This window comes from Pseudochaenichthys georgianus, chromosome 19, assembly GCF_902827115.2.
Source record: "Pseudochaenichthys georgianus chromosome 19, fPseGeo1.2, whole genome shotgun sequence".
In the NCBI taxonomy this organism is placed as follows: Eukaryota; Metazoa; Chordata; class Actinopteri; order Perciformes; family Channichthyidae; genus Pseudochaenichthys; species Pseudochaenichthys georgianus.
In genome coordinates this window covers 14,135,518-14,163,013 of record NC_047521.1, presented here as the reverse complement: position 1 = coordinate 14,163,013, position 27,496 = coordinate 14,135,518, and the positions used below count along the sequence as shown (strand labels likewise).

Here is a 27,496-nt window from a genome sequence, read left to right as displayed (position 1 = left end):
GGAGCTCTCGGTAGGAGAGGTGAGTTTGGGGGAAGTCTCTCTGTCCGGATGTGGACGTGGCACAGCGCTGCAGCAGTTCCGCTGAATGTCCGCTTCTGATTCCGAGAAGGGATTAGTGAGAAACACCCCGGGACGACATCGACTTCACAGTTTGTCGGTCACCGGGTTTCAACGTTTGCTCCAAGCAGAGGATAGCCTTACACTTTACAACACTTTGGAGGTAGGTTTCGATATAAAACAAGGGAATGTGTGACATCCCTGCCCGGCTTGACGTGAGAGCTTGAATGTTGCTATGCTTGCTAATGCTAGCTACTGCTATGGCAGGGCTAGCATCGCTCTGCGAAATAGTTGGAGGTTACTAGCCTAGCTAAGCTAGTAGGCTAACATTAGCTGTCCCTGGTTGTGGCGATCTGGTCACAGCTGATTCAACCACTGCTGCTGTCATCATGATTCAAGCTGTGTGGTTGCTCACGTTAGCAAGCTTAGATAGCCCCCATGAATTACGGAATCAAATATGCCGTATTGTGTTTTGGTAAGCCCCCAACAGTTAGCCACGGCTTGTTAACCAGACTCTGTTTTGAGGTTTTGGTTGACATAAGCTAAGCTAACCAGCTAACTGTACTGCGGCACTGAGGTTGTTCCCGTTAGCACACTGCTAGCTTTCCTCAGTTTGGCAGCTATCGCTCCTCACCCCTACGAAGCTGGCACACGTATATTATTCTCAAATATTTGCCAGTTTTGAATAGCTTTCTACTGAAACTGCTAACTGAATCCCTTAAATATGCAGCCCAGTCAGGAGAGTAGATGTGGGTCACTCAGTAGGCCCCACACACTAGTTAAAAGGCTGTACGGCTACAGCGATTGTATTTCTCGTTGTGGTACCTGCACCGCTGAATTATTTAAAGCCCCGCTCGTTTGGCCACTGTTTCTCTGTAAGATGATACTTATCACTCTGTCATCATGTCTGTCATATAGGTAAGCCCAGTCTTCAGGTGCCAAATGCATAAACAACGCCATGTTGTGAACTTCTGATAGCAACGTTGAAGTTGACATATGCAGAAGTAACCATGCACTTAAAGTTGACTGTCCCACTGAGTTAGAACCTGGTGTTTTCCTATGACCTGTACACACCTTACTCGGGTCCATAAAGAGTCCAATAGACATTACAGACTGTCTTTACACACACGTGGCCTTTAAACCTCCCCCAATAGCTGAGAGACTACTAGCTACTATCATACCGTTTGTCTGTTTTGATTCATATTATTCAAATTGTAAGGTTTAAGTTGTGGTCCACTTTGAGAGACATATGTCCATTCCAGTGTTGGTACTGTGTCTTTGTAGGTCGTTTGTTTCGTGAACAGTATTTATGTTGTGTGTGTTTGTTAAGTTAATTGTTAATATGTTTCTGGCCATGGAAACTTGTAGAGCAAAGATCTGTTCATTCTGGAAAAAAGAAATGTTGGCATTGCTCCTCCTGTTTGTTGGTTCAGGTGTAATGTGACAGCAAACTTAGTTGGGTTCATGTTTGCCTTAAAGGGACAGAGTGGATTGTTTGAAATATTAATTAATTATTAATCGTCTACATCAGATGTCAACATCAGATGGCCGTTGGCACTCCCCCATTTTGGAAAATCTGAACATCCATGGAAACAAATCAATAGACTGCTGTGGACGGGCTGTCAGTCAAATGTATTTTAGTCGCATATAAAGAGTCCCATGTAAAACAAGGTGTATCAATTTAAATGTACAGTACATTATATTTTGAATATTTAATGCTTTAACAGGCCATCAGGCAGCCTAGGATCTGATGAGGAAGCTGTGATTTATTCTTTCTTCAAAGCAACCAGACTCCTTTATCAAATAGTAGTAATTTCTTTAAATCCAGACGAAGCCTTTCAAACAACTTTGTCACATAATAACACAAACACACTAGGAGACCGAGGCAGCAACAGACCAACTTCTTTGATGTTCTGCTGGGGAAATTACTGGTTAAAATACTTTTTAACTAGTTATTAGAACTAGCAAATTGACAGTTTGTTTTTACCACGGCAGTACATTGCTAAGCCATGTGGTCTTACTACTTTATTTTTTCCAAACTGGCGGCTCTCTGACCACCATCTACTATAGGTAATACACATACTCAGGACCTCATACACCCCCACTTCAAACTATCTGAAGTATCCCTCGTCAGTAAACTAAGACCAATTGTGTCTGTCTGTCTGTAGTTCACTTTTACCTCATGGAGCAAGGTGTGCTGTGTGGGCAGATTCTCCTCTGCTCCTGGAAAGAATGTCAATCTTTAGAATGAGAGGAACCCACGCCTGTCACACCAGCCTTTCTCATTAATAACACTCCTGTCGTGCTGGCTTTAACACCAGTCATCTTTGTTGTTCATCTCTGTTTAGAGCCTGACAAATGGTTCAAGCTTGTATTATGATTTGTTGCAATATGTTTTTTTATTGTGTCATGCTTTAATCCAGATTTAGGGATGAACTGAGGATGAATGTAAACCAGCGCACTCCAATGGCCACTCCGTACGGCCAGCCCCAGCCTGGTTACGGCCAGCCCGGCTACGCCCCCCTGGATGGGGGATACCCCGCACCCTACGCTGGCTACCCGCCCTACAACGGCCCTGCTTCAGCCATCCAACCCGGTGCCCCACCACAAGGTAAAGTGCTGCTTCGGAATAGGTTTGCCTTGAGGAAGTGAGAGCCACCATGTCAGATGTGATTCTCTGCAGGAGCATCCTACCTGACTCCTTCTCTGTGTGATTGTTCATGTATGTGTGAGACGGCACTGCCTCTGCATACTAATCTGAATCTTGACTGCCCTCTCATTTCTTCACATTGCTTTATGCTTTTCCCTACATCTCTCTGCATTTTCCTTTCTCTCCGTCTTTTCTTGTATTTCAGGTTATTCCCCTTTCTCTAGTTTTCCCTCTAAGGCTGTGGCTGCCAACCCAGTTTCTGACCTCTCCTCTCCTCTTGACTTAGGTAACTGCCTCCTCTCTATTTCTTACTCATTTCACACTCTACAAGCTCGGCAATCATCGAATCCTCTCTGTACCTACGGGCATTATTCGTTCTGCCTTGTTCTTTTCTTAAAGTACCGTATATTAGATTTTACCTGACACCACTGACTGTAAAGCAAAGCAGCCAACCAGTTACATACCTTTTTTTTATTACCAAACATTAGTATAACCTTAAAATGTGTGCTTAATTGTTCACGTTTGAAATTCAATCTCAGCACCTACTGGTCATTTTCTCATTTTAACACACTTGTTGTGTGTTTTTTAGTTTCCAGAAGGTGTGAAATTCACCCTTTTTTCTTCCTTCTCCCCTACTTTTTATTACTGTAAACTAATCTCATGACTGTAACATTAATACAGCAGAAATCACAGACAAGTTGTCTTCCTGACAGTTGCTTACTTGATCTGATATCCTAAAAATAACTGATGTCTGGTGTTTATTTCCAGCCTTAGCATCAAAATCTAACTGACCCCCTTACCGCTCGCTGTTTGCTGGCCTGCTGTCAGTATGTCGTCTGTGCTCCTAACCCTGGAGGCCATGTTTAGGAGTGTAATCAGTTAGTTCTATAAATGTATTCAGGCACCACTTTGGCCAAAAGCAATTTTTAGCTTGCTGCTCTAATCTCGTTACATTAGAAAGCTTGGTATCAGAATGAATTCCAGATTATGTGTCGCAGAGATGTTTATGCCTTTAGCATTGTGTAATCTTTTGTCTCTTAATTTCAGGTCCTGCCAGGGGTCCCCCCACCTCTGGAGCCCCTCCAGTTTCATCGCCTCAACAATATAATCAGTACAGTCACAGTCAAGGGGACATGCAGAATGGCCCCCCACCTATGACACAGGCACCACCCAGGTAATAACATGTGGATTGATTGTTGTTCCCAAATTTATTCAGCCCTTGGTTTTTATAAAACATTGTTATTTTAAGCAGATTTCTCCTCAACCCCGTCAGTATTTTTGGATACATGGCTTTCTAATTTGAGCTGAATCAGGGATAGAAGATGTGGCGTCAGTCGGTCCCAACTATTTTTTAGTGAGTGTATGTGAAGGAGACTGACAGCGTAGTTGGCGACAGACAGAGCATGGCCGTCCCTCTTGGACTTATAGAGACAACTTAACTAATTGGAGAACCCACTGATACTTTATGATCACTCCTTTACTCATAACATGGCCACTGAGAGATTTCTGTGTTTTTTTCAGGCCGGCTGGGTCTCAGCCATACAATCAGGGAGCTGTGAACCTGTCAGGGCCACAACCTGGCTATCCCCAACACTACGGTGCCCAACCCACAATGCAACAGGTCACTAACCAGATGACCGGGATGCAGATCACTTCTGGACCGCCGACTCCTGCAGGGCCAGGATATGGTAACTATGCATGGATTTGTACTCAAAACGTATCGGTCTACTGTCCTATTTTATGACGTTATCACCTCAACAAAATCCTCGTTATAAATCAATTTTTAGTAGAGAATTATTGTATTGAAGGATTTAGTATTTTTTTTATTAAATCAATTTATTTTAGCAGGGGTTAATTAATAGTTTTTTAGGGGCTTAACACCAACAAATATCGATTACATAACATTTTTCCATTAAAACATTTTGTGAATTTTGCCAAGTACATATCTATCTTTATTCAATACAATTTGAATTGACTGGACTTGTTTGGATCACACAAGTTAGAAACTCAGCCACCAGTGGAATCTTGTTCTACAAATAATAAAACACTAATCAAAAGAATGTTGCCTTATCTTTATCTGCAACTGTGCAGAAATACAAGCTTTAAACAGAATGAAGGAACATGCTAAAAACCGGCACAGCATTAGAATATGGATATAGAATGTGAATGTCATAATAAACTGTTGGGTCGGCCCTATGACAGCCCTAATGTCTCCTGGAACTAATCAGTGTCTGCCGTCTCTCCTCAGCTGCGCCTCAGAGCTCGCAGCCTCCTGTCAGTGCCCCCTACTCCGCCCCCTCTGCGTCCGCTGCCCCGACCCAGCCTCCCCCTCCCAGCGGCCCCGCAGCTCCTCAGCAATACTACGGAGGACCACCACCTCCTTCTCAACAGCCATTCAGCTCTCCTCTTCCCCCCACCTCCCAGCAGCAGTTTACAGCTCCTCCCCCTCCTCCTTCCTCTCAGCAAACCTTTCCTCCCTCCTCCTACTCGGGTCCCGTGTCTCCACCCAGCCAAGCTCCGGCCCCCCCCATGTCCCAGCCCCAGCAGTCGTTCCCCCCAGCCCAGCCTCCCTTCTCCTCAGCACCTCCACCTGTCAGCCATCCTGCCTTCAACTCGGGCCCGCCTCCCCCCGCTCAGGGCTCCTTCCCACCTAGAGCCCCCCCTCCTTCCTCACAGGCCGGGTCTTTTCCTCCTCAAATCTCCATGCACCCTGGCCAGTACCCAGGCCCCATGCCACCCCAACAGCAGCCCCCTCCATCCCAGCCATCCCCCTACAACTCAGGCCCCCCTCCTCCCAGAGTTCAGATGCCCCCTACTTCCATGGCCCAGAGCAACCACCTGCCTCCAGGACCCCAGGGCCCCCCAGGTCCCCCGGGGGCCATGCAGCAGCCCCCGCCTCAGCCTGGCATGCAGGGAGGATACCCCCCCCAGCAGAACGGTGAGGAGACCAGGCATACGATTTTAACGCAATTTTTTTGGAAGGTTTTGTAAGTATATGCTCATGATAGAGGAGTACACAAATAATGACTATTACTTACCATGTAAGGAAGAAAAGACTTAAACATTGTTGCTATTTTCAAAAATGATTTATTTATTTAAGGGAATCTCATGATTTGCCTTATTTAAGAAGAAAAAAAAGTGTCCTTGCTGTAATGCAATATAAATATTAGTTTCTTAACTAATTGCCAGGTAAAGTAATTCTAGAATGTTTTGTAGCTATTTGAAGCATACTTTGATCATTGTCGGAATAATATTGTCATATTTTGTTCAGAATATCCTTCACAATATGTGGTAGCTAAAAAGACCTGTGATGGTTTTCTCTAGGTGCGTTTGGGCAGGTGAGGGGCCCTCAGCCTGGCTATGCGGGCCCTTATCCTGGTCAACCAAACTACGGAGCTCCTGCACCAGCGCCCGCTCCTGCTCCCGCTGCACAGAAGCGACTCGACCCAGATGCCATTCCTAGCCCGGTGAGCAAACCCTAACAAACACACGCGTCCTTCTCAAATCCAAATGTCTTAGTTTACAGCGAAACACACATCTGTGGCCATCTCTGTTTTTCACACCATGTTTTGAGATAGTAAGAAGTAGTGAGCAAAGACGAGTTTTGAAAGTGACATGTACACTCAGTGTCCACTTTATTTACTTGATGCCTATTAATGATGACAATTCAATCTAGCATGGAAGACATAATGGTGTACCGAGCTGCATTACATTCACCTTGATATAAAGCAGTTCTGTACACCTATCTTTCTTTCTCTTTATTAGGATCTCTGTTAGCACGAATATTAGCTATTCTTCCTGCCAGACAAGTAGCATTTCACTCAATCTTAACATTATAAAGTTTTGAATTCATGGCATTGAATTGTTCAAGTGTACCTAATAAAGTGGCCACTGAGTGTATATGTTGTTGCATGTACCACCTAAGTGTTTGTCAATAACTGATGCATAGGTCAAAAAGGAATTTAGATATTATTATTAATTTGACAAAATGATATCAATGTTTTAGTGAATTATATCAATTTTACTAATATTTCAAAGAAGAATTGAAATATCTGTAGCGGTTTTGTTTTTTGACTCTTTTAGTGGCTATATTTCTCCTGTTGTTGTTTTTTGTATTCATTTTGTCATTTTGAATGCTGACTTGTCTTTAATTAAAAAGAGAGATTTTTAATGTGTGCTTTTAGCTTAAAATTAAATCAAACATTTGTTTTTCTCGTCCTCGGACATTGCATTCACTTCTGGATATCACAGTATATGCAATGTTCCCCCCTTTGATTATCTACATATTGCCAAGCTTCTACACCACAAAAGTACAAGAGTTATATTTTGACCTTGTCTTTACATTTAAAGCTGTTTAGCATGTGTGTCAAACAGGCTCCCGGTGTCTATATCTTCTCGTGCTTGTGACTGTTATTTACATATACCACTAATCAATAATCAATACTTCTGATCAGTTTCTGTCTGAATAACAACAATGCCGCCTGCCACTCAGCAGAGTCTTGCTGACTACGCTCTTCTCACACTTTTATATTTTCACTCTTTTTTTATTTTATTTTATTTTTGTCCTGATTCGCACAAATTGCTGGACAATCTTTTGAATGTAAAGCAAGCGTCTGACATGCCGGCTGTGCAGAAATCAAGACATAGAATAGATCCAGACGCTATCCCCAGCCCAGTAAGTCTCCTGAGTGCCTGCCTCTTCCTCCGCTTCACCCTGTCCTCTCCGCTCGCCTGCACTCACTCACAGCTTCCCCCCCGCCTGCTCTCCTCACCCCTCAGAGTCAGGGATATGTGAAAGTTGTTGGAAAGAAGAAGAAAGAATGTTGTGAATGGCTCAGTCATCCCTGCTTATTACCATGTTTCACCAGTGTAGCCCTATTCTAAAAGGAAGGGAACTCTCAACTAGGGCTGCTCGATTATGGCAAAAATCATAATCTCGTTTATTTGAGTCAATAATTGATATCACGATTATTAAAAACGATTATCCATTTACTTTGAAAACATCCATTTATTGAAAAAAGAATGTGAACAGTATGTTTTTAACAGTTGATTATCCTGAGCTTTAAGTATAATTCAACTGAAAAACAAAAACATAACAAAAATGTAAAAAAAGGAAAATAATCGTTTTATTTTCGATTACGTTGTTTTCATAATCGTTGCAAGCCAAAATCGTAATTAAAATATGATTAATTGAGCAGCCCTACTCTCAACTGTTGCTGTACATTTATCACCGATACATTTTTGTGTTTTAACAGCAGTGCTGCCCTAATAAAAAAAGTTTGCAGTCCAAATGAGAGCCCGGTTTAAGAGACATTGTTTAAAAGCAATAGTATGTTTTTTTTTAAATACAATTACTTGCTTTCTTGCCGAGATTAAGATGATTGATACCACTCACATAATACACAAGATATATAAGCAGTATCCAGCTAAATTAGCTGAGCATAAAGACTGAAGGGGGTTAGCCTGGCTCTGTCTAACAAGGACAACCAGCGCCTCTAAAGCTAAAAAAGGAACATGTTGTATCCCTACACATTTAACACGGAGCTCTTGTATAACCTTTACCTTCCTTTTGGTGTTTTATTGTGGCATCTTTTCAGAAATTGTACATTACCCAATTACATGTTGTCATTTAAAGCAATTCCTCAAACTTTTATTTGATAGTTTGTCAATTCTTCCTCTACTTATCATCATGTGCACTGCATTGAATCGCTGTGTGACGGTCATCCTTTACTGCCTCACCATTTATCTTTGTTGTTTGTGTGTTCGGTCAGGACTGACGCAGCCTATCGTAGTGTAGAGAACTTGAGTACTTTTGTTTTTATGGTTTGTCAGTCCTCAGACAGCCTCTGCGTCTTGCATGCAAGCCTGTGATGTTTCACTTGCCTACAATTTCTTGCATTAATGGCATGCCTTCATCATTCCTGCGCCTTCTCGAAGAGTCACCGTAGACTGACTATTTTTTCCACAGATGTTGATGGGTTCTCAGTGTGTGTTCAGTAGCTGCAGATGTGTGTGTAGGGGTCGTGTGGAAGTCATCTCCTGCATGTTTGTTCAATGTTCCTCTTTTATACTTTTGAGATACTCAGTGGCAATACATTTACATGTTTGTTTTACGCTATACACATGAGTGGTAAAAATATATATTCCCCCCCTCCCCCATTAGATCCAGGTAATAGAGGACGACAGGGCTAAAAGCACGGAGCCGTTCACCACAGGGGTCAGAGGTCAGGCCCCTCCGCTGGTCACCACCAACTTCCAGGTCAAAGACCAAGGTACGTTCTACTTCCTGTTAAAGCATGCAGATGCTGGAAGTGTTTTTCATACACTTCAGTCAACCAAATATTGCAAAAAGGACTATCTGTTGAAATTCTCACAGAATGATCCCTAATTTTACTTTCTTTCCATACGTAATTACTTGCAAAACATTGAAGAACTTAACCTTGAAAAAAATTGATATTAATGTATAGTTTTTGACTTTCTTCAGGGAATGCCAGTCCCAGGTTTGTTCGCTGTACGGCCTACAATATGCCCTGCACGGCCGATATGGCCAAGCAGTCTCAGGTGCCCCTGGCCGCCGTCATCAAGCCCCTCGCCACGCTGCCCCCAGATGAGGTGAGCGACGCCCCCTCCTCTCCTCTATCTTCCGTCTCTCCTGATTTTGTACACTTTGTTATCCCTATGTAGACAAGTCTCTTCTTCTTTTGTCTGATCTTTAGATGTTTTTATATGTCACAAGATCATCTATGAGATTATCTGTGTTTATACATTTTATTTAGTGATATTTCATTTCATTTCAAACCTTTATTTAACCAGATTGGTCCCATTGAGATCATAGATCTCTTTTTCAAGGGAGACCTGCAGCATATAGGTTCCACATGAAACATAAAACAATAAAGGACATTATACATTATATTTACAGGATACATAGTTATAGACATTTACAAGTGCCCATAGTATCAGCAAGCATTTCATTTAGCCTAGCTTTAAAAACATGCAGAGGAATGAGATTGCTCAGTTTCAATTCTTGCTGAAGATTGTTCCAAGCAAGTGGAGCTGCGCACATAAAAGCTGTCTTACCTAAGACAGTCCAGCTCTTGGCACGTCTAACAATACTACATCATGTGACCTCAGACAATAGCTGCTTGCAACTCTCTGTGTTATCAGAGAGCAGATATAATACGGGAGTTTACCCAACAAAGCTTTATAGATAAACGTGTACCAAGGAGTTACAAGACAAGTGCATACAAGTACAGTGTCGCAGTCAGATACACAGAAGACGGATTAAAATGACAAAATATAGATGAAGACAAAAAAGAAAACAAAATGAGCGAGTGTATGTGAAGGAGACTGACAGCGTAGTACACAAATGTGTGTGCGTTGGAGGGATTAGACAAAAAGAGAGTGAAAAATGACAAAATAATAATTTAAATGATATGAGTAACAATATAATAGTCATGTATCGTGGGGGGGGGGGGGGGGGCATGTAAATTACAGTAGCAGGACCTTAAGGAAGTGAAAAGGGGTGGTGGCTTATATCGGAATGAGGATTATGAATTCTCTGTTTATTTAAGAAAGAAGATACATATGTGTTGTTATGCCAGACGCAAAAGAACAGGTTCCCATACAAAGACCTCGGGCTGAAGTAAACCAAACATTTTCTAGATTTAGCTTTATTATGTTTGACGATAAACTGAATATATTCTGGCCTTGGACATGTGCTCAAAATACATTTGAAAACATAAAAGCTATTTTATAGAGAAAATTATGAATTGAATCAGTTTAATCTTTACTGTCTGACTCAACAACAAGCGTCCTTTGCTTGTGTCTCTCTTCATCCGAGCCCCCCCGAGCAGCTCTATCCTCCGCTGAGATTTCATAACAGTCTGACCTTTTTAACCCTTAACCTGATTTGAAAAAGGATTAATTTCAGGGCAATGCCTGCAGCCTCTGAGGTTTTTATGACAGGATGCCGGTTGTGGCAGTGCTATAATCTCAAAATCCCAGAGGTGGGAGTGGCTGCATGACCTTGTTTTATGCACTTTACACAAGTGTAACTCAGTTACATCATTTTGTCAAAGAAACACTTTATCTAACACATGGTGTAAATGTTTCTTCATGACTTCCTTTCTCAGTAATTCTTTCCACATCAGGGTTTAGATGAAGTCTGTCTCGTGTTATTGGATAAGACTCCTCTTACTCCTTTCCTTGTATCTCTTGTCAGACGCCTCCATACCTGGTGGACCACGGCGAGGGGGGTCCGATCCGCTGCAACCGCTGCAAGGCCTACATGTGTCCGTACATGCAATTTATAGAGGGAGGGCGGCGCTTCCAGTGTGGCTTTTGCAGCTGCCTCACAGAGGGTGAGTTTGTGTCTGTTTGTGTATTCCTTAAAGGTCACCTATTATGCAAAAGGCACTTTTTGATGTCTTTTATACATAATTATGTGTCCCCAGTATGTAAGGAGAATCACAAAGTGTCAGAAAATACAACCCACATCTAAAAAAAAAAAATGGGGTACAACGGAGCTGATCCAGATTTGCTGCGGTCATGACGACATTACTAAAATGTCGTCATAAAACGGCCCTATCGGAAACGTGTTTTGGACATAATATGGTCTGTGTTTACATTAGCAAGCACCGCTAACACTCAGAGCTAACGCTGTACTGGAGAGAGTATGTGTAAAGATTCAGGATATAAAAAGAAACTCACCTTGTGGGAAACCCGCAACATACTGTTTCAGAAATAATCCTTGATGTGGTTTGGAACATATTATGGCGTTTAATCACAGCAGAATTTAGCTGAGGATCTGGGTAGAAACCTCTCTCTTCCCAGAGGACAGCTCATGCATGCTCCAAAGGGGCGTGGCCAGCAGCAGCTCGGGTTACATTTAAAGCTACAGACCCAGAATCAGCACTTCTCTAACGGGGCTGAAATAGAGGGGTATGAGGCACAGCGAGAATGGGTGATCTGTTGGTATTTGGAGCAAAACACTTCAGAGACATATTTTTGATATATGTGAGATCTGTAATATATGCGTAAAATAGTATCATAGGAGACCGTTAAATTAAAATCACTGTACTGATTGCCCTTCCTCCTCTTTTCCCGCAGTGCCTCCACATTACTTCCAGCATCTGGACCACACTGGTAAGAGGGTGGACTGCTACGACCGGCCGGAGCTCTCACTGGGAAGCTACGAGTTCATGGCCACTGTCGACTACTGTAAGGTAGGTCCTTCCTGCAGGAAAGCCACCTTTGGACTCAGATTGTGCAACCATCATTGTTCCCAGATCTCTGTTTGAGTAGTATAAAGTTCTTCTGCAGAGGAATGTTTACCCAGGGTTCCCTTCAGTGATCTCCACCAGTCATTATCTGTAATAGGATCTGGTTTCATTAATGTTATCACAGGTCAGAATGACACAATAATAAACACAGCCATTAACAAATAACTGCAGAAAGAGCTAGTCATATTCCAATTAAGTCATAGAAGCAAAGTCTTCCTGAAAGTGGCTTGTGTAAGGGAAACTTCTGTGTAGCAATGCAGTGGGAGTCACCGACTCTGGAAAGAGACACGGGAAGAGCAGGAGCTTTGATGTCAAACACTGATGGTTTATTTGGAGCTTCGGCCGGAGAATTCACATCACAAGTCACAGCAGCCACGATCTGACTGCACGGTAGAGTTGCCACGTCAATTCTGAAGAACTCTCCCCCAGACCCCTGTATTTAGCTAGTTCTGAGAGCATCATCAACATGCTGCATAACAAGATAAAATCATAACACCTCTATCAACTGACGCCAACAGGCAGGAACAGGGAGACAGAACACTGAGAGCACAGCAGCCAAGGTTACGAGGTGCGTGTGCTCAGTCAGGACAGTTTGAACTGATAAACTGGGTCAAAGTTATGGGCCTTGGGAAATATTCCCCAACAGTTTGGTTTACTTTTTATTTCATCTGCATTCAGTTTTAAATGATTTCTCGTAGAGCAGTGGTCACCAACCTTTTTAAGCCCAAGATCACCGACCTTGGCCTAAGTGAAAGGCGAGATCTACCTATTGCAGAATTGAGTGAAAAAGACGGCCCAGACAGTGCTTCCAATTTGAGGCCTTTTATATAGGCTAATTGCATCTGAATTACTGTTACAATGAAGGCTCCATAATCAGCTCACGGCATAAAGGCAGGGGTAAAGTGCTATTTTTTTATGAGTGGGGGGTGGACCTCACCTCCTCTAGGGGGGTCCGCACCTCCTCTAGGTCCTCACCTCCTCTATGGGGGGTCCGGGGGCATGCTCCACCGGGAAGATTTTTTTTTTTAAATATTGAAGTTGAAAGCATCAATCTGGTGCACTTTGAGAGCAACATGAAGAGATCTATGGATACCTCTCTCAGCACCCATATGAAACAGAACTGTAAACAGATTTTCTTTTTCTTTATGGATATTTTACAAATCACTCCCCTTTTAAACTATATTCTTGTTTTACTGCCATATAGTATTTCATACCTGTTTTTCATTCTCTTCTTGTTTGTATAATGATCATGCCGCGGAAATAATCTTTTGAATAATTCGTGACAAAACCGTTCTAAACACTCAGAGTCCTTTAGCTCACCTGAGCCCCTCAGTCTGACAGGGGAGGACTCTCCTCAAGCTTGTTGTGGAAACAGCTCCTTATGTCCGTTAGTGCAGCTAGCTAACCAGATGCTAACATCACGGCCCCCGCTAGCACCGGTCCCTCTCTCTCTCTCTCTCTCTCTCTCTCTCTCTCTCTCTCTCTCTCTCTCTCTTTTTCTCTCTCTCTCTTTCTCTCTCTCTCTCTCTCTCTCTCTCTCTCCCTCCCTCTCCCTCTATCAATCACACTAAATGCGCTATTGCCACACACACACACACACACACACACACACACAGAGCCGAGCTTGAATGACACAAGTACACGTGTATTTCCATGCAACTCTCTGATTGGTCTGGTGACTTTGTAACAACCGGTGTTTATGTGACCGGTAGTCACTCACGGTAACGCCCACCCAGCCAGTGATATGCTGTTGGTTGGCGCCTCCATTTCCCTTTCCCCCTATTTAGTTAGACGGAGCCGGAAGGGAAAGGGGTGTGTGCAGCAAGAGGGATCGGCGGAGTAACACGCTCATCTGTTAGCAACCAGCAGTTAGGTCGTTTAAAGTCCGTACCGTTTGTCTGGTCCACCGTCATCCGTCATCATACCCTTGCTTCACGTTCCTGGATTATTGTGTACAAAGCTGAAAGGAGCCGCTCATCTCACAAAACCTTAAAAACCAGGACTGGATTGCTAAAACCGACTGAAATTCTCCTGTGGTAATTGACTGTTTTATTTATTTTGAAGGACACCCAGAGTGGAACGTTTTGGATTTAACATTGAACTGTGGGAAGACGAATTGTTTGGGGGGTATTCAAAAATACACTTACTATTTGTGATTATGCTTTTGAGTTGTGTCCTTTCTTATATTTTAATGTCATTCAATGTTGGGTGTTTACAGTGAGATGTATACACCTTTGTGCAGATTTACAAAAACTGACTGACTAGCCAAATCTGGAACATCAGGAGAGAGACCTGACTGGCACCCCAAATAACCTAAATAAGTAAACTGTCACAACTTGCCTCTGTTGCATTCACTGAACACGGGAAATTGCAGTCCTGGCGTCCTCTCTTGTGTCATGATGAGGTTCACGTAAAGCACGGTTAATGTATTATATTATTGCGGTGTCTCAAATATACGTCAATCAAGTGGCACCTGCTAACAGGGTGGTGGATAATAGGTTTACATCTAAAAACGTATTTTTCAAACATTATTATTTTTATTTTATTTTTCTTTCTTTTGTTACTTTTTTTTGTAATCTACCACACTCACAATCGACCGGTCGATCGCGATCAACTGGTTGGCGACCACTGTCGTAGAGCATCCTAACAATACAGTCATGTTACCCTGAGGGATACTGGGTACATATTGGTTTAGTTTTAACCAATTTAGTTATTAGAGTAATGTGCCCACACACAGTTTTCAATTGATTTGAATGAGATTGAATTTGAATATTTAGGCCTTATAGTTGTTTTAAAGCATTTTTCTTGGTGATTTAAATTCAAACTAAACATGACATTTTAGATACAGGTTTTGCACTTGGCTTATTGCCATATATAGTAAATGTCATTGAAACACTCATTGAATGCTTCTCAGACAATCAAAGAGTTGAATATAAGAACCTGTCTGTTCTGTTAATATGGTACTCATATGTAACACACCATATTCTAGATCATTTACGCGTGACTTAATACAAACTGTGTGCTCTTCTGTAACAGAACAACAAGATCCCTCAGCCTCCAGCCTTCATCTTCCTCATTGATGTGTCCTACAACGCTGTGAAGTGCGGCATGGTCAACATCGTGTGCCAGGAACTAAAGACCCTCCTCGACTACCTGCCCAGGTACTCGGACACATACACACACAAAATATATACAAGAGGAAAGAAAAACAAGCAGGGAAGGAAGAAGAGAGGAGAGAAGGGAAACTAGTGAAGAAGAGACTGATTGAAAGATCCAATTTGAAGGATAGAATAGGAAGATGTGGAGAAAGCACAAGAAAAAGGGAGCGAAAGGCAAGGAAGCAAATAGAGGAGATAAAGAGGAAGGAAGGAACACTTCCTCTTATGAGGGGGATTTTTTTAAAAGACAGTTTATACTCTCACTACTGTCAGAAAATACAAACCTAACTATTTTCCCTCTCCCCAACCGTTTCTGCGTCTAGGGAGAACCCAGAAATGGACTCCGTGGTGCGGGTGGGTTTCGTCACTTACAACAAGGTTTTGCACTTCTACAACGTAAAGTCCAGCCTGGCCCAGCCGCAGATGTTGGTGGTGTCGGATGTGTCGGACATGTTTGTGCCTCTGCTCGACGGCTTCCTGGTCAATGTCAACGAGAGCCGGCAAGTTATCGAGAGGTGGGTACAAAAAACCTGACACACACACGTTGACATATGAATAAGGTGTGTAAGGACAGACAAATGGATCGGGTTTGCTCACACACTGTTTGTGATGTTCCAGTTTGCTGGACCAGATCCCAGAGATGTTTGCGGACACCAGGGAGACGGAGACAGTGTTTGGACCCGTCATCCAGGCGGGACTGGAGGCACTCAAGGTCAGCACATAATGCCACTTACATTTACAGGGATAAGATTTTTCCCGGTTTATCCATGTTTTTCAGATTTCCAAACTGGAAAACAGGACGTCAAAAAATGGTTTTATTCAAATTAGGTTTCTCTTGGCCTATTTGTGAAAAAGTGTAATTGAAGAAACATTATTTGAACGTTTCTGCTTATCGATACTAAAATAATGATTTAACTTTGACAAGTTTATCATTTAGTTTGACCTATAGCATAATAATGGTCCAGACATAATGTGGAAATGGCATTGTTTTAAGTCAATAACCTTCACATTTCCTTAAGGAAGGACCCAAAGATACCCTTACTAACATACAAAGCTTACTATTGAGCCCTGTTTGTGGCGTTCCACCAGTTATTCAAACCAAAAACAATATGGTGGATTAGAGTGGTGATCAGGCCGCGCTGGTGTTTGAAGTCTGCTGCCATGCCTGATGATCTGTATGACGTTGTGTGTCCCTCCTCAGGCTGCAGACTGTTCAGGGAAGCTGTTTGTGTTCCACACCTCTCTGCCCATCGCAGAGGCTCCGGGAAAACTGAAGAACAGAGAAGACAAGAAGCTAGTTGGGACCGATAAGGAGAAGGTTGCCAGTTTATTTTATATTCACTTGTGTTGGACATTTTATATGTTGTATGTTACAGCTTAATATGTATCTGTCATTTATTTAGGGCAACATTTTCACATATTAGTGAACGATTCCACACTGACTTCCTGTCCTTCCCTGTCCTCCTCAGTCTCTGTTCCAGTCTCAGGCGGGTTTCTACAACACCCTGGCTAAGGAGTGTGTAGCGCAGGGTTGTTGTGTGGATCTCTTCCTCTTCCCCAACCAGTACGTGGACGTTGCCACGTTAGGAGTGGTTCCTGTCTCCACTGGAGGCTCCATCTACAAATACACATACTTCCAGGTGAGGGGAAGTATGTGGCAACCCCAGCTTTATGATCCACTGGAGCCTCTACAGGGTGTCCGCGGGGTCTTAAAAAGTATTAAAAGTTGATAAATCAATTTAGCGAAAATTAAGGCTATTAAAAAGTATTAAACTGCATTTTCCAAGGTATTAAGAAGGTCCACAGCAACGACAACATGAAACACCCTTTAATTTACTGAAACAACATGTCGGGAAACCCCCTCAAGGTGGCCCCATGCTTCTTATTTGAAGTTTCGTTGCCTTGCTCCGCTCTGTGGGGGGGGGGGGGGGGGGGGTGTTTATCTGCTGGTGGACTACCTGAGAGATATACAGCAGGAGAACACGCCGTCCACCGCGGAGAATAAACAGAAGGGCGACCATGACAACCATGCTCCGGGGTCTTCTTCGCTGCTTTTGGTGTATTTTGTGGCGGCAGCAGCGCCACTTACAGGCCTGGCATATGTATTACATACGTACTACTTTTTGCAATTTTTCTGTATGAGGCCCCTCGTGGGGCCGGGGTCTAAGCCAAACTATATCCGGTCACAGAGATCTGCTATTTTAAAGTAAGGTCAACACATATCTACCCTAAATATAGTCTATATTAAGAATGAGAAAAGTCTTAACATATATATTGTTTTTTGTAAACATATGACAAATGTGTGAGGGGGATGACGTGAGAGCATCGTCCTATGTGCCAGGCTTGGCCCCGGACAGCCCCAGCCCAATGTAACCCCTGGGTATTTGTGAGGGAGCTCCTATATGGCATTACCCCGCTGAAGCTCACCAAAGTTTAATATTTAATATTTCAAAGTGTTGTCAATTGTTTTGTTTATTGGTCAAATACTGGTTTCTACTGGTTTCTGGGGAGTTCTACTGGAATGAAAGAACACAGAAGCAACAAAGCAGCATGCTGCATTAACCCTGACCTTCACAGAGAGGTTGAAGTTCATGTGAAGAGGAGTCTTCAGTAGTCTGTCTGCACTCTGTTTAGTTGTGCTATCTTACAATCAATAGTAAATGTGAGATAAAGTGTGTCGCCAATGTAACCGGTTAGAACTCGAAGTTGCGATGAGGTCTTAAAATGTATGGAAAGGGTCTTAAAAAAGGTCTTAAAAGGTATTAAATTTGACTTCAGGATTCCTGCATATACCCTGCTCTATAATGCTCTGATTTGTTAAAATACCAGCTAGATTATTTGACACTGTTAAACGTAGCTGTGGTGTGTAACTCATGGTGTGTTTTGTTATTCCCAGGCTGAGTCGGACAGGGAGCGATTCCTGAACGATCTGAGGCGAGACGTTCAGAAACTAGTGGGCTTTGACGCCGTCATGAGGGTGCGAACCAGCACAGGTGAGGCTCGTCCACCTGAAATCAAAACAGAATGCCAGTCCCGTCTTGATATTTATCACACCTGACTTCCTGAATGTCCCTCTCCTGCCTCCCCTCCCCTCAGGTATCCGGGCGACAGACTTCTTCGGCTCCTTCTTCATGAGCAACACCACAGACGTGGAGCTAGCAGGCCTGGACTGCGACAAGGCCATCACTGTGGAGTTCAAACACGACGACAAGCTCAGCGAGGAGACGGGGGCCCTCATGCAGGTGTGCAAAAAAATCAAATAAACACATTTTTTATAGTTTCAAAATCCAGACTTTGCATTGAGTACTTCCTAACAGCAGTGGCTCAGATTAGTTCTGTAGTGGTCGGAGCCACCTAATCTGACATCCAATCAATCAGTCTGTTAATCTGACCCCTGTTCGCCCCCGCAGTGCGCCGTGCTGTACACCAGCTGCAGCGGGCAGAGGCGTCTCCGCGTCCACAACATGGCGGTCAACTGCTGCTCTCAGCTGGCCGACCTCTACCGCAACTGTGAGACGGACACAATCATCAACTTCTTCTCCAAATACGGTGAGGACCCGCTCTCATTCAATCCAAAGAGCGCGGAATGCAAATGTCCACGATTGTGCTCTAAAAAGTCTCAACAAGTTATGAGTGGAGAAAGGAATGAGTCACATTTTCTATAAATACTATCAAGCCATCCCCAGCTGCTTCAGTGGAGCTGCAAATTGTCCAACAGTAGGAAGCTGCACCTGTTCCTCTCGGCATGCCGGGAGGAATGTTTGCAGCTCTGTAAGACTGAAGCAGGGCACTCCCCATCCAACGGAGAAAGGAAGCTGTAAAATGGTTTTCTTTAAGAGAGGACATTTTTTTTAAAGTTGCATGTTACAAGCCTTTTATTACTTAAAGGTCACCTATTGTCACTTTGTTATGTCTTTATATACATAAATGTGTCCCCGGTATGTAAGAAGACTCACAAGTGTCAGAAAATACAACCTTCTCTCTTTTCCTCCTTACCCACATGTCTAAAAACGGGGGTACAACAGAGCTGATCCAGATTTGCTGCGGTCATGACGACTTTACTAAAATATTATCTACCTATATTATCTATTATCTAAAATATTAAAATACTCCTGTCAACATTCGTTCGGCCCACTTCCCTATCTTCCCCTATCAGAAAAGTTGCTGTATCAGAAACAATGCATGACTTGTTTTGGAAGTAATATGGTCTGTGTTTACATTCGCAGGCATCGCTAACACTCAGAGCTAACGCTGTACTGGAGAAAATATATGTAAAAAAGCTGGATATAAAAGTTACTCACCTTGTGGTAAAAAGCATTTGAGCTTGCATGCTCCAAATGGGCGTGGCCTGCAGCGACTCGGGTTACATTTAAAGCGTCAGACCCAGAATCAGCACTTCTCTAACAGGGCTGAAATAGAGGGGTATGAGGCATGGCTACAATAGATGATCTGTTTGGTGTTTTGATACATCGGAGACCTATAATATATGCCTAAAAATAGAATAATAGGAGACCTTTAACACTGGTCCCTGGTGGTTGATTATATGATAATTATATGCGGCTATCATATTCAATATTTTAATATGTAAGCGTTTGTGTGTTGCAGCTTTCCGAGGCCTCTTAACCAACCACACTAAGGCGGTGAGAGAAACTTTGATCAACCAGTGTGCTCAGATCCTGGCCTGCTACCGAAAGAACTGTGCGAGCCCCTCATCAGCTGGTCAGGTAATACAACCCTCACTACGTCTTATCAGCACTGCACAGGGCTTCTTCCTATGACTGTAATATGCAACATAAGCCGATGTATTCTCAGGATCCCATTTGACAGTACATTTAATTTCAGATTGCTCAGGATCATTATTTGTTTTAGTCAAAAAAGAAATAGATTTAGAGAGCAAATGCACTTTCAATTTAGAAATCCTTTATAAGTCCCGCAGCCGGGAGATTTACAGCCGTAGAGCAATAGCAGATAAAAAATAGTTAGCCAACATATTAAATATAGAGACGAGCAGGACACATCCATGGTTAAAATAAATAAGTATTTTCATTTATATAAATACAAAAGTATCTTAGTTTCTACCTTCAAACATATTAACAGACCATTTACGTTGCTCAATATAAAATGTAGAACAAAAGAGGGATTGCTGTCAACATGGTTTAAATAGAAGAATAGAATCTTTAACGTCACGTGTGTGTGTGTGTGTGTGTGTGTGTGTGTGTGTGTGTGTGTGTGTGTGTGTGTGTGTGTGTGTGTGTGTGTGTGTGTGTGTGTGTGTGTGTGTGTGTGTGTGTGTGTGTGTGTGTGTGTGTGTGTGTGTGTGTGTGTGTGTGTGTGTGTGTGTGTGTGTGTGTGTGTGTGTGTGTGTGTGTGTGTGTGTGTAGCTGATCCTGCCTGAGTGCATGAAACTGCTGCCGGTGTATCTGAACTGCGTGCTGAAGAGTGACGTGTTGCAGCCGGGGGCCGACATCTCATTGGACGACAGGGCCTACCTGAGGCAGCTGATCAGCTGCATGGACGTCTCCGAGAGCCACGTCTTCTTCTACCCCCGCCTGCTGCCACTGGTGACCACACACACACACACTAAATAACACAAAGGTTTGGTCAGGTATTATTTGGCTCAGTGCCAATGTCCACGATCTTTACAGAATACTGAATAGCTTAAAGTTGAATCACCAGGGTGTAAATGTGGTATACAGGATGAGAAATGGTTGAAATGTGGCGTTGTAAATCACATTTCATACGGGCAGAGGCTTTTCTGTTATCATCAAAGTGTCAAGGCTACTCTTTGATATCCATTTCCATCAAAAAACAGTGTTTGTTTCCCTCGTACTCAATATAATAATAGCCTGTGTCTGATCCACAGTACCGTTTTAGTATTAAAGCAGATTGAAAATATATCTGCATCACTATGCTCTCATAGAACAAAGAACAGACACAAGGCTCTTTTCCTCCATCACAACTATTTGTATCATCAGAACGCTGTAATGTTCTCATCCAGTCATCAGTATTATAAACTGAATCAGCCCTGTGTTAAAGCAGCGTCTCGTGTCTAAGTAAATCCACTAGAAATGTGCTCTTGCCTTGGTTGCATTGAATATGATTGCTGCCTTCATTCACACAGCGCTACTGGCAGCCATTCATTTAGCCTGTGCTTATTACTTTACAGTTCAGTGAGCCCCAACGATATTTAAAACTAAGCTTTAACCTGTAAGCTTTGCACACTCTGAAAAGTTGTATTTTAATGCTCTTTTTTGGAGCTTTTTATTCATTTCTATTAGTTTTTTATTCTAAGTTTCATCTTTTTTAGCTGCAAAAAGGCAATATTAAATACATACATCATATATATCTTTACCCGAGGGCCCTCAAGCCTTTGTGTTTGTCTCTGCCATCAAGTACAATTCTCCTGTCAGAGATCAGCTGTTTGAGGCTAAATGCTTTGTGTGATCAGCAGATGGAACACCAACATGTTGCTCTAATATTCTTCCTCCTCTTTGACTTCACAAGGCGAAGTTGGAAACCGGGTCGTTGCCGATGGCGGTGAGGGACTCTGAGGAGAGGCTGTCGAAAGGCGGAGTGTACCTCCTGGAGACGGGGCTCCACCTCTTCCTGTGGGTGGGGGCTAGCGTCCAGCAGGAGCTGCTGCTCAACATCTTCGGCACGACGAACTTCAGCCAGATAGAGCCGAGCCTGGTGAGAGGACGCAGAGCTGCTCACATGTTGTGGAGCTTAGCTGACTGAGCCACTGCCTGCACATTAATCCTGTGTTTCTTGTCTAATTGTAACCAAGTGGCCGTCTTCTCTAATGTATAATGCTTTATTTCCTTTGTTACTTCATCAGTATAGTACATAGTATAGCAGGTTGTTTCCACTTTATTACACAATATATCATAAATAACTTCTTCCGTTTCAGACTAGTCTTCCAGAGCTGGACAACCCCTTCTCTCAGAGACTCAGAGAGATCATCGAATCCTTCAGAGCAGAGCGATCACGATACATGAAGGTAAACCTTTTATTTTACTCATTACAGCTCTCTTCAACTCTTTGTCCTGCCTCGTTGAAATGAAAAATATCTGATGTCTGTGCCAATGTGGCGGCTGAGTTTCAACATCAATACCAACAAAAATACTTATTTTTTGATGCCTTACGTATATATTGTATATAAACATGGTTTTCTACAAAAACATTTTTTTCATTTTCACAAAAGATGCCAGACAGGAGATTGGTCTAAAAATAAACATTACATATTTAACCCAAGTGGAGTGTTTTCAAGATTGCAAATAACATTTTGGATAATGTACGTTCTCAACAATTGGCTTATGGAAATGGAAGTTATGATGGGCATTTTTTTATACAGAAAACATTACTTAAAGGGGACCTATCATGCAAAATGCACTTTGCGATGTCTTTTATACATACATATGTGCAGATTCCATCCGAACTCACGTCAACATTTGCAGCGGACCCACAGAAAGTTGCTATCAGAAACAATGCCTGACGTGTTTTGGACGTAATCTTGTCTTTGTTTACATTAGCAAGCCTCGCTAACACTCTACTGGAGAGCACTTGTGTTTAAAAAGCAGTAAATAAAAAAAGAACTCACCTTGTGATAAACCTGCAAGAGAAAAAGCATTTGAGCTCCATACTGTTTCAGAAATAATCTTTGATGTGGTTTAGAACAGGATGGCGTTTTATAGCAGAATTTAACTTCATCTCCGGTAGAATGTGTGAATATTAGTTTATTTATTGAGAAAATAATCCTAAATGCAGCCCTACTTGGCAGTATTTTACGCCTGATGGTACAGCACAGGTTTGACCCCCTTCCCGCTCTCACACACCCGTCTCTCCTGTTTTCCAGCTCATGGTGGTGAAACAGGAAGACAAAGCCGAGCTGATATTCAGGCACTTCCTGGTGGAGGACAAGAGCGTCTGCGGGGGAGCGTCATACGTGGACTTCCTGTGTCACATGCACAAGGAGATCCGTCAGCTTCTCAGCTAGACCTACACGTTCCCACCTTCACCTGTATGACCCCCCCCCTCCCTCGGTTTACCCTTCCTTGTGAAAGAAAGCGCTTTATCTTTTTTTTTTTTTTTTTTACCTAATAAACTAAAGCTCTCCTTGCTGTCTGTCAGCTGAGACGCCAGCTGGCAGACGTGTGTGTGTGTGTGTGTGTGTGTGTGTGTGTGTGTGTGTGTGTGTGTGTGTGTGTGTGTGTGTGTGTGTGTGTGTGTGTGTGTGTGTGTGTGTGTGTGTGTGTGTGTGTGTGTGTGTGTGTGTGTGTGTGTGTGTGTGTGTGTGTGTGTGTGTGTGTGTGTGTGTGTGTGTGTGTGTGTGTGTGTGTGTGTGTGTGTGTGTGTGTGTGTGTGTGTGTGTGTGTGTGTGTGTGTGTGTGTGAAAAAGAGGTGTTCATAGAGCTTTACTCTTCCCTCAAATGTACTTCTCCAACACAGCAGGAGCAATATAGCTGACGAGGGAGAGTAATGTATATACACAAGTGAACTATTATGTATGCAACAGACTGAGTGAGTGACGGCGGGTGTTGACTGTAGTCGGTGAACTGTCTGTATTACTAGCACTGAAAGGCTGTTTTGGGTTTATTAACGACCCTTGGATAGCAAACACTTTTTATATGATTGAATCCCAATAGAGTGAAGGACATCTACACAACCCAAATGGAATTAAATAAATGCTGGTCTTTCTGTCTCTTCTCCCCTTTGGCCTTAGTACCCCCCCCTCCCCATGCTGCTCCAATCATCTGTAATGTGTGTATGTGTGTAAATATGTGAAAGGATTATTCACCCATTGCCCCTATTCTTACTTCCTGCTTTCAGTAAGAGCAGTCGAATAAAAAAGTTACAGGAAGAGCTCAAACTCGAGTCGGAACAGAATGGATTTAAGGAGTATCTTGAAATGTAAAATCTGGTTTTATTTTCCACAAGTGAACTGAAAATAAAGGCTTCTGTGTTATTACAGTAATTGGTATAATCCTGATTTGTTTAAATCAGCTTCAGTTGAGTTTCCGTTACTGTTGCGAACATCTGGCTCAGATGTTTGGTCACCGATGAACCAGATGTGCATTTTAAATCACTGTCAATGATTCTGGAATGAGAGGGGGCCTATATTTATTCAATGTCTATGCAGCAAAGAGAAGGACTGACACAAAATAAATGGGAAATCATCATGATTTCTTTCTAGGGTCAATTCAGTCTGCTGCAGTGCTGTGACTTTATAAGAATCAAACGTTCTGAGAACTGTACTTTAAACAAAGCAAAGCCGATTTCTTTTTTTAGAAGACAGAAATAAGTGCAGAACGACTGCAGATATATCAGCTAATGTTTTGATTTTAAATTGTCTCCGCACTGATGTTGTTCAGTGTGTAAATAAAATATATAATCTGTACAGAATTAATAGAAGAAAAACAATTTTAAATAACTGCCTGGACAGCTGTGGTGTGTTGATGGTTGGTTTCGCTGTCACAAATGGCCGAAATATAAAATCCTGGCTTTTACTGAAGAGAGGAAGACGCCCTGACTGGCTTTTTGATACATGTGTGTCTGTGTGAATGAGTGTGTCCGTTTGTTTATTTGTGTGTGTTTGAATGTGGGGTCGGTCCTGGTGAATTTCTGCTGAGGAACAGAGGGATCAGCCAACACACACACACTCACACACTATACATTACCTGTGAGATTAAATCTAATCTTTATTCATCACTTAATGTCCTTTTTTTTTTTTAACGTTGTGACTTTTGTGTTTATTTGGTGTGTGTGTAGCCCTCTGTTCCGTCTTTACGTTCACTGACTTCGATTGGCCCAACGTCTTGACTGTTAATTTCTGTTCCTTTTTTCTCTTTGATTTGTCCTCTTTTTTTTCATTGCCTCTTGGGACTGCTAATAAAATGATTGTTAAAGTGAAACTCCACATTGTGCTTCATCCTTCTCTTTTTGTTGTTTCAGGAAAGTGATATTTCGAAATATATATATTCTATAATAACGTTTTATGAAACATTGCTTTCACTTCCTCTTAACAGCCTGCCCTGCAGATAAATGTGGGAATATTAGTTCAGATTCTGATTAATATGTTCATATTCGGTGGTTTTTAGGTTCAGGAATCGGTTATTTTATAACAACTTAAATGTCTCTCGTTCCAAGTGAACAAGTGACTCCGAGTCAATACCAGATTTTTATCAATATATAAATAACTTTAACCAAAAAAATCTGCAGTTTTTAATGAAAGTCTCTAATCTTTTCAATAGTTTCCATGTCATGTGAATTTATGACCCCAAATCAATAAATCATTGTATAACTACACTAGACAAGTAAGACACACCCCTTTGTATTGGATTTTAGTCTATTTCATATAAATGTATGTAAGCAGATTCAGGATTCCTCTTTTTGGAGTGGGAGATGTGTGAGTGAAGAATTTCAATTTTAATTTCAATTTTTTGGAAAAAACTCAAACTTTTATTTCGAAGGCCCGATTTTCTAAAGCTGTGCATGCTGTAGGCGTTGGACTGGAAGTACCGGAGACCATAAACGGTTTTGAAAACTTCTGTCACGTAGTGATCAGATTCTCAATAAAACATCTTTGCTGATTTGAGTCTCCTGGCCAATCAGGATCAAGATTGTTGCCGGAAGTCCCCACGGAGAATAACTTTGCGGTAGAACTATTCTTTATACATCCATGGGTACAACTTCAGATAAAAATGAACACATAATGAAATATGACCCCCGGTTTGATGATTGACAGGTCACAGAACAATGGGGGCTATCTCCCTTACCCACAATTTAAAGTAATCCACACAGACTCTCTCCTCTTTACTCTTCTCTCTGTGTGGAGCAGCAAGTTCAGCTGTCAGAACAAAATGAAAAACAAACAATGGAATAACATGTTATTAATATGTCGGGTAGCAATAGATTTATTTATTTTCTTCTCAGAGTGTACCAATGCGTAGTTTATATGTTAGTATTTCTAAAAAATCTCCTGGGGGAGAATCCCCCCAGATCCCCCTTCTGGGGTTGGGTTGTCAGCGTGTGCCTTTTTATGTTATACAATTCAGCTTTGATTCCATCATCTCATTAAACCTTTTTTTAAAGCATACTTTAGTTCTGTGAAGGAATATAATATATATTATATATATAAGGGATAGATGCACTTTACTTCACTTTAATTAATAGTGTATGCTGAAAAGCGTATATATATTTTGTTGAATAGATGTGAGTGGTTAAAAATGTCGGGTTGCGATCTATTGACAAAGGAAAAAGTGGGTCCCGAGGCCTGACCAGTTGAGAACCACTGCATTAGAGTGCCTAACAAAGTCATATAAACAACACAAAACAGACAGGTAACAAGTTAACCCTGCAATATTGCTGAGGTTAAAATGAATTATGAAATGGAAGTCCATGAAAACCCTGATTTGCCTTCCAGTACATGAGACATAAAATAGCAGAACCTTGATCACAAAAGTGGGAGTTGCAATTCAAAACCAAGGCTTTCAAAAAGTTGTCCACAAACTTTCACTTCCTATCTATGATGGATAAAAGTGGATATTGTTAGTGTATTCTAGAACCCTGAAGGCAGGAGAGACTGAAAAGAGTCAAGGGAAGCTTATAAAAGTTAACAGCATTTAATTACACAAAAGATGCGGTGGTGTACAAAAGGAAATGTGTGAGTGGAGGCGCTCTCCTCATCCGACCGGTCAGTCCAGGGCCCTTTCTCATTTCTCTAACTCCCCTCCTCGACTCCTATCCTCGAGACTTAGTCCCGCCCACAGGAGATGCGAGCGGAGGAGCCGAGGAAAGAGGAGGGGAAGCAGCAGGCGGTTAGAGAAATGAGAATTCCTCTCCTCTGAGCGGTCATTTTAAAGAGACGTCCATTAATGATGACAGGATGCACAGCAGCCCTCTGTCTGATGGACAGATGTGTTCATGACCACTTATATATTTACTTTGATTCATTCACCGTGCGGTATGAGACAATAACAGGCTACATATGCGGACACACACACACACACACACACACACACACACACACACACACACACACACACACACACACACACACACACACACACAAACACACACACATGTATATATTTATATAAATATATACAATTTCAGAATCAAACAGAGCACTCTCATAATAACGTAACACAATCAGAGACTGGATATATCCCCCCCCTCTCTGGTCGCTACAATGAGGAAAAATAAATTACGGGCCAAAAGTTTTATTTACAAGTATTAAAAGTAAGCAGAGGACACCAAACCAACTGAGACCTGTCTGTCCGCTGCATCTACGCACTGTACAACACACACCTACACACTGTACAACACACACACCTACACACTGTACAACA

The 27,496-nt window shown here is 42.3% G+C and overlaps 1 protein-coding gene across 4 annotated transcripts; it reads left to right on the top strand.

Moving 5' to 3' along the window:
• Nucleotides 1-82: 82 nt before the first annotated feature.
• sec24c (SEC24 homolog C, COPII coat complex component) lies at nt 83-23,328 on the top strand. Of its 4 annotated transcripts, XM_034106869.2 has the most exons (25): nt 83-220; nt 2,481-2,668; nt 2,913-2,993; nt 3,755-3,881; nt 4,229-4,395; nt 4,956-5,645; nt 6,032-6,174; nt 7,314-7,382; nt 8,871-8,979; nt 9,192-9,319; nt 10,929-11,067; nt 11,816-11,931; nt 15,025-15,149; nt 15,470-15,661; nt 15,765-15,858; nt 16,348-16,464; nt 16,616-16,786; nt 18,043-18,139; nt 18,243-18,388; nt 18,557-18,695; nt 19,752-19,870; nt 20,528-20,707; nt 21,651-21,836; nt 22,057-22,146; nt 23,002-23,328. In XM_034106869.2, the coding sequence occupies exons 2-25, from the start codon at nt 2,500-2,502 to the stop codon at nt 23,140-23,142; spliced, it is 3,735 nt and encodes a 1,244-aa protein (XP_033962760.1). In that variant the 5' UTR covers nt 83-220; nt 2,481-2,499; the 3' UTR covers nt 23,143-23,328. The 4 variants fall into 4 exon arrangements, with proteins under 4 accessions (XP_033962760.1, XP_033962762.1, XP_033962761.1 ...); XM_034106871.2 differs by lacking the exon at nt 2,913-2,993; XM_034106870.2 differs by lacking the exon at nt 7,314-7,382.
• The last annotated feature ends 4,168 nt before the right edge of the window (nt 23,329-27,496 follow it).